The 17,530-nt window shown below is 39.8% G+C and overlaps 1 protein-coding gene across 2 annotated transcripts in view; it reads right to left on the bottom strand.

Moving 5' to 3' along the window:
- Positions 1-17,530, bottom strand: part of cadpsa (Ca2+-dependent activator protein for secretion a) — a gene marked incomplete at both ends in the record, with an annotated part of 183,268 nt that overhangs the window by 142,885 nt on the left and 22,853 nt on the right. For both annotated transcript variants that reach the window (XM_079241905.1, XM_079241906.1), the window contains 3 exons: positions 2,100-2,221; positions 7,162-7,395; positions 7,620-7,700. In XM_079241905.1, the coding sequence (XP_079098031.1) occupies positions 2,100-2,221; positions 7,162-7,395; positions 7,620-7,700 (437 nt within the window). The remainder of the gene's footprint in view (positions 1-2,099; positions 2,222-7,161; positions 7,396-7,619; positions 7,701-17,530) is intronic.

The following is a 17,530-nucleotide window of genomic DNA, read 5'->3' as shown; positions in this document are numbered from 1 at the left end:
ACACAAACAGTTTTATATTGTTATGTATATCGTTATGGGGATATGAAATGAGCTATATTAAGATATGAGGTTTTGGTCACATCACTTATCCCTACTTCAGTGGCCTCTAACCGAGGCTCTGCCTGCATCATGACCTGGACGACAGCCTCGCCGTGAACCGTCTATAAGCCTGGTGCAAATGTTAAAGCTTATGGAAGTTAAAGAAACGTGAAATAAACACAAGCAGGATGAAAAGCAGAGTCAAGTATTAATCTGATGTTATTAACCACAGCATGAGGAGACACTCAGCTTCAATCATGCCTGAAGAAAAAGTTTTCCTCACAGATCACACCTGGAAGGTTGGATGAACTTTCTGACCAACACGTGCAAATTGAGGGCTTGTCCACACGTAGCAGGGTATCTCACACACTGATATGTTTCTCCCATTTGGCCTGTCAGCCACACAAAAACGCAGATTTAAGTAAACCAGAAAGGATTCTTTTAAAAATCTCAAACCAAGATGAAGATCTGTGAATACTCCGTTTGCACGTCTGCATGTAGACACACACATGCAAATACTCCGTTTGCACGTCTGCATGTAGACACACACATGCAAATACTCTGTTTGCACCGAGCGGCAACCTGCGGAGGTCAAAAGTGAAGCCTATGCTGACGTGCATAAAACTGCAGTTCCCCCTTCATCCACTAGGGGCTGCAAAACGGAGCGAATCCCCATATACTCCCATGTAAAAAAAAGACCAACTTCACAGCAGAAATAAACACGTTTACAGCCTGGTTCAAAAATCCATTTTCGGTTCAATAGGTCAGGTTTACCTTCATGACAACTGTGGGGGGAGGTAGTGAATTTTTTTCTAACTCGCCCATTTTAAAGTAATTTAATCTCGAAGTTCGGCAAATTTAGGGGTGTGTCATTTTGATTGACAGGTACCAATCTCTGGCTTCAAGTCAGAAGAACGTAGAACAACCACGGTTTTTAGCCGGTTAACAACGTGACTTAGCTTTAGCCCGCTTACCTTCATTAGCTGGTTATCTCCGGGTTAGCTCGGTTAGCTTTTAGCTCCAGAAAGCTCGGAGTTTGCTCGATGTCAATCATCCACCATGATGCTCACGGCTGCCCTCTCAGCTCCACCTATTTGCCCATATTTGTATTTTTCGGGCGAGACGACGCACATGACGCTGCCAACATGGCGACAGAACCGCCCATCGAGCTTCAATTCAGCTCTTCAGAAACCTACGGGTGACGTCACAGAGAATCCGTCCATCTCTTTGTATACAGTCTATGGTTTGCACGTCTGCATGTGGACACACACACATGCAAATACTCCGTTTGCACGTCTGCATGTGGACACACACATGCGAATACTCTGTTTGCACGGAATACTCCATGCAAACAGAATTCACATGCACACCATTTGCATGTGAGATCAAATGGAGTTCGTCAGTCACTCAAGAACCACTGCAGGAGGTTTCATCGCATCCTGGCTGGAAGCACACAGCCTAAAACACAGGAATCACGTCTGCATGTGGACACACACACGTGAATACCCCATTTGCACGTCTGCATGTGGACATACGGTATATAACTGAGGTTTTAGGTTTTGAAAAGTCACCATCTCCAACAAAAAATGCCATGGAGTCAATGTGCGACCTTTGTTTGCAATAACATGGAGGTCCTCTAAACTGTGTTGGTGTTATCCATTGTCCCGGCAACCTGCCGTCAGTACCGCTCCACATGGATGATCAAAAGCAAAGGATGAGATAAAGGAACGTTTATTTTCCACCACCTATGCATATGATATAAGAGGCATGTTTTGTGTTTTATGGAAGTGAAGTCGTGAGAGGAAAGGTTATTCTGATTGGCTAGGATTAGGGGCGCTATTGGCGCTATTGGCTGTATGCTACGTGCTAAACAATGTAGTCATGCAGATAGGTGTGGATGGATTTCTCTTTGAAAAACAAGGACTCTTTTTTTTTTTTTTTTTTACTGGGTGTGTCTACATGGTCTAAGTTTACACTGATAGATTTATTGTGGGCTGAGTTTTCTGGGGGGGGGGTTCTCGGAGTGTGTGTGTGTATGTGTGTGTGTGTGTGGTACATACGTGGGTTTAGAGGCTTCAGCTTGGTCTGTCTGCAGTTTATGTCCACCATCGACTTCCATGGTGCAGTAAACTATCCTGTTTGGAGCCAAGGACCTCAGACCCTGGACCTCCATTATCACCACCTGAAACAGAGACAGACTTTAAACAAAAGAGAAAACATTTGTGCCGACACAAACATCCAAATCATTAACAGCAACTCTGATATGGTAACTCAGTGCAGCTAACAGGACCGTCAGTAACAAGAAACATCTGATGATTAGTGTTCGTGTTGAGCAAAACAGCTGTAGATGATGTGAACTTTGTGACACGGTGTATCATCCTGCTGGAAGTTTCCATCAGAAGATGCTACACTGTGCTTGTAAAGAGATGGACATGGTCAGCAACAATACTCAGTAGGGCTGTGACGATATGCTTTTGTCCTGATTCGATTCCAATTTTTCGGGTGCCGATTCTTACAATTCTTCGATATTGCGGATTTTTGTAGATTAAAAACTAAATAAATGTATAAAACTTTTTTTTGCTTGTCATTGTCCTTGATTTCAGTTAGGAAAAAAAAACAACACAGCAGTCAGACCATCATTTTGCTTCTATAATCCCTAAGAAGACAAGTAGAAAGATCAATAAAAACAATAAAAATGACAAAAAAATTCAAAAGGATTATTTTTATTTATTTGAAAAAAATCTATTTAAAAATTTTGAAGCAAAAAAATCCAGATGTTCAATTTTTCTTTTCTATTTTCCCACCCCTAATACTCGGGTCGGCTGTGGTGGTTAAACCATGTCATGTTGGTATGAAGGGACCACAGTGGGCAAAGGAAAATCTCCCTCACACCATTACACCATGCAGCAATCTGAATAGTTGGTATAATGGAGGATGGATTAATGTTTTCATGATGTTTCCACCTAATTCTGATCCTACCATCTGAATGTGGAGCGGAAAGGAAGAGTCACCAGACGAGGAAAAGCTTTTCTATCTACAGTGACACCCGTTGCGGTCTTCTGCTACCGTAACCAATCTTGCTTCAACATTTGAAGGGTTGTGTGTTCAGACATTTGATTCTGCATCCCTTGGTTGGAAGCAGTTTTTATTTTACTTTCAGTCAGTTCATCTTGACCATGTTTACATGACTAAATGCGTGAAGTTGCTGCCATGTGATTGGCTAACTAGATATTTGTGTTAAGTGGGTGCTATTATGGTATTTGGAGTTTTCTGAGCTTTCTACAGTGTTACAGTGTTGAATCCTCATCAGAAATGTGAACGGCACTGTTTTTTTATCACCTAAACGCATGTTTGAGTTCCAGCACTCTCTCCGTTCGGTTTCCATGGCGATGAAAAACGCGTCGTTTTAGAGAGTTTTTTCTACTTGGAAATCCTTGTGACATCCCGAGGGATAAGGTTCGGTGATTGGTTACCTTCTACTGGTTAACAAGAGCATGTACAAATACATCAGGTGGGTGGAAAACGTGGGATAAAGTTATTTCCAACGATGGCTGGTGAGTTTACCAAAGAGAGACATCCTGCTGCATTCCTTGCTGTGGGTTGCTGTTTTCCACTTCGTTTTCAGGCTCTGATTCAGGCTCCAACATGTAGGGCTGTATGCTATGTGTTGACATTGTATTTGGTTTTTTTTATTGAGTTCATATTAGCCTAATCCTTCTGTTTATGAGATGTTACAATGACGGCGAAAGCAGGTGCGGTGCGCGCTCCCGATGTAGCATGGTGGCGGGAGGCGGGGCTTAATGCGGAAGAGTCTCAATCCACTTGTTTTGCCCGCAGGCTGATCTGACAGCCTACGGAGAGGGTCGGTCTGAAGTAAATAAAGCGATTTGTGACAATAACTCGATCAATCCCAGCCCTTCTGGTCTCAGAAATAAAAAATAAATTAGCCTGAAATGCACATAATAGTTCCACTTTAAGAAGTAGTTGAACAGGTGAAGAGTTGACGCAGCTAGACTTGGTGCTGTGTGTCTGTAGCAGGAAAAATGTACAGAGCAGCAGTTCCTGGTTGGGCTGCTGTGATAAGCAGGTATATACTGTGGTATTCTTATACAAACATATGTTACTGTCACAAAATACAACAATAAAAAAAATGTACCTAGTAATATCAGCCTTTTCCAGGCAGTGTGCCTGTTTCCCTCTGTCTAAAACCTTTGCTTCACAGAAAAAAAACAATAAAAAATGTAATAGATTAAAGGTTAAAACATTCTTTGTATTTTAACATAGGTAATATTTAGGGGTGGGGGGGCCTGTAGCACTACATGTCAACACCTGCGTCCACCCGGACGCGCAGCTGTCCACTAGCACCGTCCTATAATGTCCTCCACTGTTTCATTTCATGCTTGTGTTGTTCTCACTCTCATATGTAAGTCGCTTTGGATAAAAGCATCTGCTAAATGACTGTGGACTAGAATAAAATAGAATAGGATAGAAAATTAAGTCAGTCGTAAATAGCAGTAAAACAATAATATGAATCGTATACAACTTACAAGCGAGTTATTTCCAAGAACATCAGCACATTTCCAGATCTCCCAGTCACATTTTTCCTTTCATCCAAACTCCTTCTGTCCAGGCTGAAAAGTCAGAGCTTTGACATTTGTTCCAGGCTTTGCTCTTGCTGTTTTGCCTCCTAAATGCTGCAGGAGTCGATCTCTGACAGCTGTGTACAGATTAACTAAAATGATCAAGCTAAAACTAAACAACTAAACATGCCTGAGGAGGACTTGAGCCTTCTCGCTGTTTATCTTATTGATCTGAGCATTTATCCGCAGAGTTGGAGATTAGCGTTTTCATTTAACAGCAGCATCATTCTCACACAGATTTATTCCATAATCCAGAAGAGCGAACCACTAATAAGGACTGCAGGGGGACTGGGATCCCATGAGTCCAACTGGACATCCCACAAGTCTTCTCTCGTGTAGCATATAATAAAATGTGTGCGATAAAGTCCAAGTTAAAGTTGAAGCACCTTTAGGAAACCAGAATCCCAGCTAGGATCTGTAGGTTGCTGCGTCATCGCCTCTCCTAACGGACCACCTTGGATCCAGTCTGAAGCTGCTGGATCAGTTTTTAGTGTCGATTTGTATATTTTTTTAAAAACAGAATCCAGCAGGTTTTGGTGAATGGATGCAAGTCCAGTCTCAGGTTCATTCACAGGTTCAGCCCAGCGCTGCGTCCTGAACATGTACTCCTTCATTAAGTACACCATGGATCCTCAATCCTGGTCCTCAAGCTCCGGTCCTGCAGGTTTTCCAAGTGTCCCTGCTGCAACATACCTGATTCCAATCAATGTGTATTTAGCAGACATATGCATAGCTTGTCTGAGTCTGAGTCTGGTGTGTTGCAGCACTTGGAACACCTGCAGGACTGGCCCTGGAGGACCAGGATCGAGGATCCCTGATGCACACAGACAGCTGCAGAACATCAGCAGCAGCTACATTGTGAAATTAGCTGCTGACTTTCCTTCTGACACTCCTGCGTGGCCAAGATTCACATTACACTCAAGTCATGATTTACTTTATCAAATGGCGTGACTGGATCATAAAGAAATAATGCTGAACCTTGTACAAAAGCTGTCAGGATGCACAAAGAGCAAGGACCATCCACAATGAAGAGGTTCAGACTGTCAACTCCTGTAACTATCTCGGCAATAATAATTGACTCACAGCTAAAATTTGAAAGAAAACACTGAACTAATGAACAAAAAGGCTCAGCAAAGACCTTATTTAATGCAGGAATGATGTTTTTTTTAACATCATCTATGCTATCTTGTACAGTTTTTATCATTCTTTTGTCTCAGCTGGTTCATCGGTTTGCCTGTGAAGAAGAAAAGCAGCTTAAAACCTGTTGTTAAAGTCTGATCGAAGTTGGTATTCAGCCAAGGAATTTGGAAGAATCACAGAAAAACAGGTTGTTGTGCAAACAGAAGTAATCCTCAGCCAGAAGACATTTTCTACACTTCAGCCTGAAACAATTCACTATGCGAAGTTGTTTATTCCTTTGCTGTCCTTTGCTGATCCTGATTCTTGTTTGCATGTTGGATAAAATGCAGTTTGGGATGAACAATGCCTGAACTGGCCTGGTGTGTAAGTTTGTGTGCAGATGGATGTGTGTGTGTGTGTGTGTGTGTGTGTGTGTGTGTGTGTGTGTGTGTGTGTGTGTGTGTGTGTGTGTGTGTGTGTACGTAGCGATGCTCATCTTGGCCAGTAGATGGCAGCATATGACACATTTTGTTTCCTCTCAGGAAAAAAAACCTAAACTTTAAGCAGATTTATTCAAATGGGGTTTTTATGGGTCATACACGTGCATGTTTATTGAATTCTTCTTTTTCTTTGAATAAATTCAAATAGCTGAATAAAAATCCAATTTATTTATTTTTTTTTTTTTGCCAGGGGTTGTCATGGTAATGTAAATGTCATCATCATTTATAGTACATCTGCAGCAGTCCTATATGGACACATTATGTTTTTGTGTTTGGGTTGGTTTTCTTTATTCTTTCTGCAGCTTATTTAGATTTTAGTTCTAGCTCCAGCTTCTCATTTTCCATAACTTCAGATGTGGAGTCTTCAGATGTTCCAGTTCCTGTGTGGAAATCTGTCATCTATCCACATGTTCCAGCTTTTGAGTTATTTTTTACTCCACCTTCTCCACAGCCTGCAGACATCCCGGTAGCTTCTGCAGCACCAGACCTGCAGCCCGATGCTCCTGGTTGTCTGCCATTCCTGGCTCAGATGGAAGCGCAGATTCTCCAATAACTGCAAGGTTTGTCTTGGACAATCGCTTGTGTATAAATGTTTGTTTCCATCAGTCTGCCTCTGATCTCATGCAAACCACTTTACAGGTAATCGCTTGTTCATATTCTTATAAACAATAGATTGTAGACTTATTGTAACCAGAGTGGAGGTATTCAGTCTAGTGGAACAACAAGCTTGGCTTATGTCGCTCCACATTGGATTTTTTTTAATTTCTTTTCAGCAGAAGGAGAAGAGTTCAGCTCATTTCTCTCTGTGTGCACTGTCCTGGTGTAATAACAAAATGAAACATGTGTGAAATGTGTCTGCTCACCTCCAGGGTGAATGACAGCACGACGTCGGACTTTGACAACATGTTCTCATCCTCCTGGCCCATATCCATGATGGAGGTGTTGTGGCCTCGTTTCAGCTTCTGCAGCTTGAACTCTCCTCCCTTGGACACCGGCATGCTCTCCAGGTTGGCCATCAGCAAGTTGACAGATGAGCGCAGCTCCTCGATGAACATGGTTTCCATCTCTCTGGAGGAAAACCGAGGGAACCTTCCTCCGAGCTTTAAAAGACAGGAAGTTATTTACTGAATTAACAAGAATATGCAGGACGTATTGATGTATTCTGTGATTGTTAGGGAAAAAGAAACTCAACTTTAAGCAGATTATTATTTATTTTTAAGTATTCTATAAGTAAATTCTACCAACATTGAGTCCATTCCCTGAATCATTGACTGGACTGCCCAGTTATTCAGTATCTGTCTCATCCGTATTCATGTCTTACCCGAGCAATCTGATCAGCCATCTGCAGTCGACCGTCCAGTTCTCTTCTGATCTGAGCCGCCTGCTCATCTGGGTTGTCAAGCTGCAAATACACACATTACTTGGATGAAATAAATCATATGTAATCTATTATGTATTTTACAAAAAAACAACAAAAAAAAAACAATACAGAAAATCATTGTGTTTTATTTAACAAATATGGGCACAATATTTTAATTTTGTCACAGTGAGTGGGTGGTGTGGGGACCCAAGTGCAGGACTGAGAGGCAGGAGGCAGACCAAATGCAGGAAAAAGGTTTAATCTTAAAGCCAAATGGATCAGAATACGGGACAGGGAAACACAGGCAACTATAGAAAAACTAACACAATGAACCAGCAAGTGGGTACAAAAAAACAAGAGCTATAAATGCAGGGAAACAGAACAAGACAGCAGGTGGAATGGATGAACTAAATGAGTCCAGGTGTACTTACTGAAGGAGAAAGCAAAATTGCATATATATATATATATATAGATAGATATAGAGATAGATATATATATATATATATATATATATATATATATAGCAGCTGGACCGGGTGGTTCTGACTCACTGCATATACCTACATTCGGTCAACTAATCATTTTGATCATCTTTTTCCTCTTTTTCATATAAACCTCAAAGTTCAGACACTAAAAATATCCATTTCTGGTAAAAATTTGGATTATAGTGAGAAACAAGTCTGTTAGTTTCTTTTGGTGGATTTCTAAATACCTACAGCTCAATTATATTTACAAAGGTTTGTCATATAATGTGCTGGAAATGTTTAGGTTTTCCATCTCTGACAACATTTCCCTCTCAATGCTCTGCAGATTATCGCTTTTTTCTGACTCATTTCCCTCCTGAACTCTGATCAGCAGTATCGGCTGATATAAAATGTTCTTAATAATTCCTTGTGACCCTCTCTGAAAGCTTGATTTTCAACCTTACAGGCTTAAGTGCATACATATATGTACATATGCACATATTAATCACACGTCAACATAAAACTCTTACTGACAGACGTACCATGAGGGAGCTGAAAAAGTTCCCTGGTTTTAATCTGGCTGACTGAAAAGATGGATCAGACAATTAAGGAGGACAGCAGTCCAGTGAAGTGGACTCTGTCTCCAGCCTCAGCTTACCATTGATTTTCTCTCTGTCTAGTTACTTTCCATCGTACCAGAACCCCCCTCCCACTCCCCTCTACCAATGTCCGAAGTACACGTTTAAAAAGCTTATCTCTCCAGTGCACATGCATCACACACACGTGATTTAATTTGCTCACACTGTAAAACATAATATTTTAGTTTTTTCTGTATTTAATTTTTTCTGTATTTTCTAAAAATGGAGAAATACCACTAAGATTCCAGAAATTGATGGAAATGTCTAATGTAAAATTACAGGAAGAACCTGTAAGTGTGAAAATACATAAAATTTTCATTTTTAAAAGGAAATATGAAGCAGTTTCACACATTGTAATTATAATACAATTTCAGATTCATAATTTCCCTAAAGTTGAATAGACAGTCCTTTGAAGCATTAAAGTTACATTAGGTCTGTCATTTTCTGAGTTTAGTTATAGTCAGAAATAGTGAAATTTCACTCTAGCTCTTCATGCCAGATTGATCCACTGAAATAATTTGATTAAAATATCAGCTTTAGCTTCATCTGACAGCATCCTGAACAACACGTATACATACCGCAGCTGCAGCGTACGTCACCTTTTCTATCTTCTAGTTGCTTGTTCTTGTATGACATGAGTATAAACCTCCGCCTAGGTACCCTCAAAAACATAATCTACAACAACTGATGTCTTCATTTCTTCTTTGTTACTCTCTAAACAATACTCTCCTGTGTGCTGGTAGGAGGACCTGCTGTGCAAAATCAATGTAAATGGTTCATTAAAAGCTAATAAACATCTGGTACTGCGTGTAGGCGACACAGCAGTCACTCTGCTAATGAGGGTCGGAACATGTTGTTTGGGAAGACATCGTCTGGCACTTCTTCAAAAGCATCCACATGTTAAATAAGAAGACAGCAGGATGCAAATCCCATTCCAGCTGCATGTGCTCTGAATGGGCCCCAGTCTCGGTCATCTCCAGGTTATACTGGCAGCCAATTAGCACGCTGCATGACATCCATCTTCAAACTTTCTAAGCTTGTGTGGCAAACAATGGTTCAACGGTTCCAGGAGAAATTTCTATGTAAGAAAACTAAGCAATGACTTTTTCTGTTTTATTTCACTGGGATTTTCCATTTAAAAGCCAAATAAAGCTGTAATAAGTTGAACTGAAGTGTTTCATTTGGGCCACTTCAATAAAACAAATAATTCACACATACCCTGTTAAACAGACAAACGTAATAAAACAAGTAAGCAAGCTCAGGATCCATCAGCCTGTTATGCTTCAATTCCTCTTCCAAAAAGCAATGGGTAGAAGTCTACACTCATGAATCTTACCCGGTCAGTCAGTTTCACTTTACAGCCTATGCTGCGTTTCAGAGACAGATGTTTTATTCACCGGTTAGACAAACATGAACGATTTTAACAAGATATACAAATGAGGTCTTTTAATCAGTGACGGGTTATCTACCTTCACAATAAAAACTCATTTTTACCATTTTTAACATGTTAGAGAATGTTTTTGTTTTTATCTGAATCCATAGAGGCCAAGCAGTTGGATTGATCGTTTCTGGTTGGACAACTGTGGATGCTCACTGACTATGTGTCTGGTTTAAGAGAGTGAGAAGAAAACAGCGGATTTATCAGTTGATATCTGTTTTCACCGCCACCTCCAGTCACCAGCGGTGTGTAGGGACCAAAAGAACAGGATCAACTAACAAATCGAATCACTTTTCATTTTAGTAATGCACATGTGCAGTGTGTGTACACCAGATTTTTATGCTTGCAGACTTGGGCACATCAAAAGTGAAGTATGTAAAAACAAGCTCTGTATGTGGCTCACAGTGGAAAAGCGCTTCAGAAACTCATCAACACCGCTCAGAAGATCACAGGTTGCCCTCTCCTCAGTCTTGCAGACCTTCACAGCTCGCGCTGTCTCAAAAAGGCCCAAAACATCAGCAGGGACTTCTCGCACCCCATGTTTGAACTATTACCTTCAGGTAGAAGGTTTAGATCCTTGAAGACGAAGACAAACGGATTTAAGAACAGTTTTTACCCAACTGCAGTCATCATTTTAAATACTGCCAATCATAGATGATTGAGCTGGGGCAGCAGATGGTACACTATGGTGTTGTTTGTGTAATTTATTAAATTTTTATCTTTATCGTTTTATATGTCATGTCTTATTTAGTGAATGAGTCATCAACTGAAATGGCACTCTAAATTTCATTGTACTTGTTGCAATGAGAATAAAGTTTATTCTTCTATTCTATTCTACTGGCAGGGGGAAAAGTCCTGATGGCCACACAGCAGGGAGTAAGTTTTACAGTTAGAAACAGTCTGCTGAGTATGACAAAACCTGGCAACGGTAGATCCAAGTGCCCCTTGACTGTGCATTTTCTCCACCAGAGACCACATCATCCTCCCCAGTGTACAGTGTACCCTATCACTGTTTTCAACTGTAAAAGACTTAGATGCAGTGCCAACTTTGGAAGAATTCAAGAAAGTCATTGGCAGCTTGGCCCCCAAGTATAGCTCCAGGCGTCAGTGGGAACAGTAGACGCGAACTTTGACCTCTGCTAACGTCAGGACTTTCAGTTTCTTTAATTTTCTTCTGAAGCATACCCTCAGCAAAGCAAAAACAGGAATCCAGATCAGATAGAGGACTTTTTTAGGGTGCATTCACATCAGTCCAATTGACTCGGTTCAGACGGGAAGGCAACATTATTCCAGACCAACACTGCATTCACGCTGCCCTTTTCAAACAAATTAGACCTTTAGAAAAATGGTGTTTCACTTTCAATCAGTGGCAAAAAATAAATGGAACTGCATCAGATCGTAGTGGGCGGACTGATCTGATTTCTATCAGCACTCTGATCAAATTCTGCCACGCTTTCCCTGTGAGTTATTCCTCCCCACTTAGATCTGGAGGATCACAACTGACTCGTTATAAAGATTGTGAGCTGAACCCACAATGCACTTTGTTTTGTTGTCCACTTCCTATATCTGGTCTGCTCAAAATGGACCAAGACCTGAGTTTTAGGCAGATTGAGTGCACTTCCTTTGATCCAAATCAAAATTAGTTTTGGAGATTCCCATTCCCCCAAACAAAACGGAATTGGATTTGAATCAGAAAAGCTGATGTGAATGTGTCTTTAATCTAACCCACCTTAGTGCCAAGTCAAAGTTTCGTAAAGCCCTTATCAGACATATGCTGCTTGCTGGCAATGCAGCAATAGTGACTAACAAGCAAGCGCTACAGGCACTAATAAACTGCTTCTTCCAGACTGCAAGGATTTTTGACTTACCATTCATTTTAAAAAGACAATCATCTTGGTGCAGGGTACAGGGGAACCACCAGCCATCACAGTTAATCATCTCTGATAACCTCTCTAGACAGTAAAATGCACTAGAGGATCACTACAGGAACCACAACACTTGCTCACCTAACAAGCTGTATGTGACCAAACCAGAAGCTGACATTGAAGCCAAAGATGGCAGTTTAACAACACCTGCATTGTCAGCGCACATACAGCAGCAAGACATGAACCACATATGAACCACAGAGAAGAAAAGGGACTCAAGTTTCATCTAAAAGCATCGATTGTATCATGGGCAGACCCTGGCATGACAGAGTCTCATGCAGACGATCTGTCTCACACCAACCACCCAGGCATCCCCACCATGCTCAGACAGCACAGACTGTGCCGGTTGGGTCATGTCCACCACAAGGAGGATGGCTGTATCCCTAAAGATATGCAATACAGTGAGTCACCCTCAGCTATGCTACAAGGGCAACTGCAAGAGAGACATGAAGGTGCTCATTACTGGCATCTTGTTCTGGGTGGATTCATCTGAGAGAAATACCTCACTTTATTCCTGGATCTTCTCATAGATTTTTCTAAAGATTAAACTCACATTTTTAATAAGAACAGGATGGCTGTTCCATCAATTCATATGAAAAGTCTTGGTTAACGCAGCAGGACTAAAAGAAAATGCCACAGGGTGAAATGACATCTCGTGCTTTCCGTCATTTCCCTCTCAGTCAAGCACTAAAATAGACAGCAGCTGATTTCCCAGCTTTTGGATAATTAATCTGAGACTTCACTCAAAAAAAAAAAAGCTGTCGATAACAAAGACAAGAAAAGAAAAGAGCTTCTCTTTTGTGCCTCAGTCTGACAATGAAGAGATTTGTAGTGTGTTGCAATGAGGAAGATGAACAATAACTGTAGTAAATACAGTTAACACATCTGGGATCTTAATGAATGACAGTTCATGACACAGTGGAATGTGTTGAGAATAATATAATAGAAAACTGATTAATGGAAATCAAAATTATTAATCCACAGAAGTCTGGATTGAGATCAGATCACAGGCTGACCAAACTTACGAGGAAATTCTTCAAGACAATTCAAAATGAGGTTCAGTAGTGTGTGTAGCTTCCATGTGCAGGTATCCACTCCCGACAACGTCTAGGCATGCTTATGATGAGACAATTGATGTTTTCCTTAGAAATCTCCTCCCAGAACTGGATCTGGGAGTTTGTGGTATCACATGCTGATGATGGATGGAATGAAACATGATGTCCTAGAGGTGCTAGATTGAATTTGGATCTGGTGAACGTGCAGGCCAGGCTATATCATCAAAACCTTCATCATGCCATATGCTGACACACTCCAGCCACATGAGTCCAAATACCGTCCTGCAATCAGAAGGAAACCAGGTCCCACAGCAGCATGTGGTCTGACAATAGGTCTGAGGATATCATCCTAATGGTACCTAATGGCAGTCAGTACCATGACTAGCACATGGAGGTCTATGTGGCCTTCTAAGGTTATGCCTCCCCAGACTATTACTGAGCCACTGTCAAACCGGTCATGCTGGAGGACGCTGCAGAACATCTGTCATATGTGCTTAGTATGAGCCTGCTCTCACTGCAGAGAAGCACAGGGCACAACAATGTTTCATACATTTGACAAGCTGGTTACAAACAATAAAGCTATGAGTTTTATTTCCTCTCATTAAGTACATTTTCTAATGCATTAAAAATCCTCCTTCCACCTGCAAGTCCTAAGTTTGTGTCCAGCTTCATTGTCTCCTGTTGCCACCATCCCTGACAATAAATACATCAATAGTAACTAATTTGATAAACCTTTGAGTACACTTTAACAACAAGATTTGTTTATCTAAAATAGGACTCTACATGACTACAATCCAACTTAATCCTTTGTCTTAGTTTTAACAACTACCCTTTGTTGGTAAATTAACTAACAACCCACTGAACTTAATTTATCTAAGTTAATTTCTTAAATTAACTTATATGAACACTCAGACCTACTCAGATCATCTCAAACCAATTTTACAACTGCAGAGGAGATGGATGTTCTACAGGAATTTAACTTTTTATGATTTATGATTATGACCCCATAACTTTTGGTATTGCGCTTTTCTGCCTGTGTCATGTTTACATTTAGTCAATGTTGTTTGAGTTTTTTGTTGTGGTATATGTTAAAGTCACCACCATGCTTATGAATAATAGTCCGGGATGGACTGGCCACTGGGCATACCATGCATTGAGCTGACAGTTTATATATATTGATCTGACTGGTCCATAAATATGTGTAGATATGCACTCTAACACTGGACCAGGCCACTCAAAATTTCAAGCACTGCCTCCTTTTACTGTGGTCTCTGTACCCAAGTAATTCATTCATCCACACAGTGTGCATGCTGCTTTCTTTCCTGACAAACATGCTAACCTGCATCCCACTGGTTATATTAACCGACACCAGACTGAACCAATCGGATACTTTCAATCACTTTTGGCTCTGTACCAGTGGATGCAGCTACATGACAGAACCGAGGACAGAAACAGAAAGGAGCTGCAGAGAAACTACATGATAAAAAAAAAAAAAAAACAAAAAAAAAAACACTCAGGACCAAAATAAATGTTTTACAGTTTAACTGCAGCAGCCGTGGATGATGATGATGATGATGATGATGATGATGATGATGATGACGACAATGGTGGTGGTAGAAACTGGTTTGTTCCACTGCTTTTACATCACTGAGGTTCTGTTTTGAGTAAAAAAAACCTGTAAACCCATTAAGTCTGACCCATACAAGCCAGTTAGCAATGAACATGCTAACTGTTTACAAAGTGCTTTATTTCTACATCACTGGTGAAAACTGCATATTTCAAATTAAGTTATTTTGTCTTCTTAAATCATCTTGTTTAAAGCAGAAGATTATTTGTTTCTTCCATTCATCAACATTAACAGTGAGTCAGCAGATTTCTCTTTACCAGCCTGTTATTGGTTATGAACTGATAGACATTTTTTAGTCAAAGTGAGTTTGAGGCAGCTTTTTTGTAGGTGTTTATGGACTATCTACAGTAAAAAAAAAAAAAAAAAAAAAACCACTTAAAAAACACATTTATTTACATTTTTGTTAATATTTTAATGCTGACACAGCTGTTTATCTCATTATCAAAGGGTCAGATACTTCTGGCCCTGAATGCATCGTGTTAAAAAAAAACCAAAAAAAAACCAATAAAAAAAATAAATAAATAAATAAACTCTGCTGAGCCTTAAGATGAAGATTGCTGAGATAACATCTCCAGAAGGGAAGAGCAGGCAGCAGACAGACTGCTTCTGCACTGTGTCAGAGAACAGTTTTTCATCTGATCCATCATATCCCGCGTCTATTCTTTCTGGTTTCTCTCTCTGTCAAACACATATCAGGATGATGCTGCTCTAATGTTCACCACTGTGCAATAATATATTTATTTGTTTTATTACCCTAACCCTAACAAATTACACTTTCAGGGAGTATTAAACATGTCTCTGCTAACTGACTGCATAGTTTTATCGATTTTAAGAAGTTACATGGTTGATTTTCACATTTAAAGGAACACAAAGATTCATGATTATAAATATGTATCGTTGTAGGTACTAGATCTGCTCGGGCTGTGCCTGTGGTTGACGTCACACTAAATTGAGGTCCATCACAGGGCAAAAAAGATGCTTGTGGTCTCTAATTTATTAGTAGATTTCTTTTGCTTTTATTTCACAGTTCCTTTGGCAAACTAAAGATGTTTTTCCAGGACCAATAAAGCTCCTTTCAATTTGAAGATTAATCAATGTAATATTATGGCAACTTCTCAATACATTGCAAACGTGCTTAAAACATCACCAAGTGTAGGATGCCTCTTTTGTGATACACCTGTACATCTAATTCATTCAGGAAAAAAATAACAACTTTTATTTGGAATTTATGTATAAACTGGTAATAAATTGTGAATAAATATTGCAAATATGATCTAAAAGAGTTAAGTCCCACTGTTATTTTTAATAGTGTAATTTCCCGAAAGCCTTCCGAATGTCGGCCTTTCTGCTCTCAGGAGTTTTAGAAGTAATGGTCAGGTCTGTGGTAAGTCCTGTTCAATCAGTAATGATGCTTTTTTTTTTTTTTTTTTTTTTTTTTTTTTAATAAACATTTGTGTATCCTAAAAAAAAAAAACTCACTTTGCTGAAAAACTACTTCAGTAATAAGAAAGAACAACAATCCCATTTCACTGAAAAGCCACTTTTGTAAGTTGTCTGGTCCAGCCGCGCTTGTGTGCCCGGCATCCAGTCAATTTACTGTGACATCATCAGTAGGCGCAGGGCCCCAAGCAGATCTGGTACCTAAACCAGTTTGTCCAGAATTTCACTGTGGAGTTTTGTCCCAACCCGTCCCTAATAACAGTACAGGGAGGAAAAACTCTTGTAATTATGGCAGCAGAATTAAATCTAATACGGTTAGTCTAAATATTTCTTACTGCAGTAAAAACATGGAAGTAAACAGTTAAATACTTTTTTACATTCAATTTTATAAAGTAGGAAAATCATGTAACTTTTGGATCATTTATTTGAATCAATTAGAATTTTTTTCATTTGACTTTCTACAAAATTGAGTGAATAACTAAGATTATTCATTAGAAAGAAACTAAATCATCTGAAAAAGTCTGACTGTTGAGTTGAACAACTTAACTTAGATTAACTTTATTCAGTGTCTTGTTACCAGTTAAGAGAATTAATTTAAGTTGTTTCAACTATTATCTTTTTACAGTGTCAGATAACATAAAACCATGAAACCAAAAACAAAACAACCAGAATAAGAATGACAGTAATGACTGAAGCATTTGTAAAACAATCCGTCCATTGTTCAGTGATCTGACTGACTTTTTATTATCTCTAAAAGCTGATGCACAAAAAAACGCTTCTGTGGAGCAAAAACTAGAGAGATGACGATGTGCTGAATGATGTGTATCTTCCAGTGTGCTTCTGCAGAGGGTGGCAAAGATGTTTTGTAATGGAGAATATTTCCCTTGAAGTGATACAAGTCTGTGTGAAGAAAGCAGCACACAGAGGGAAAGCTGCCAAACATCTGCCAAGACATGAATGTGGGACTTTAATTGGATTTCTGTGGCTGTTTTTGGTTTGTGAATCAGGGAAAGGTGAGCAGGAATGTTAAAAACATTCACTTGCTTTGTGCTTGTTTCAAAGAGCTTTGAAGTTCCTCACATCAAACATAGAAACGTGTTTGACTCACATTTGTTTCTTTTCACCTGCTTTTCAAAAACAGATTTGCTACAATGGTAAAGTGAAGCCTTCTTACACGTGGAAACACGCAAGTCATGTTTCTGTTGAATTCATTGATGTACGACCATATTCTTAGGAAGTTAGAACAGACAGACCTCTGGCAATACACTAATGTTCAAAGGAAATA

This window comes from Telmatherina bonti (assembly GCF_933228915.1).
Source record: "Telmatherina bonti genome assembly, chromosome: 6".
In the NCBI taxonomy this organism is placed as follows: domain Eukaryota; kingdom Metazoa; phylum Chordata; class Actinopteri; order Atheriniformes; family Telmatherinidae; genus Telmatherina; species Telmatherina bonti.
Note: the sequence above shows the minus strand (reverse complement) of the source record. Positions and strands in the feature narration are given on the sequence as shown.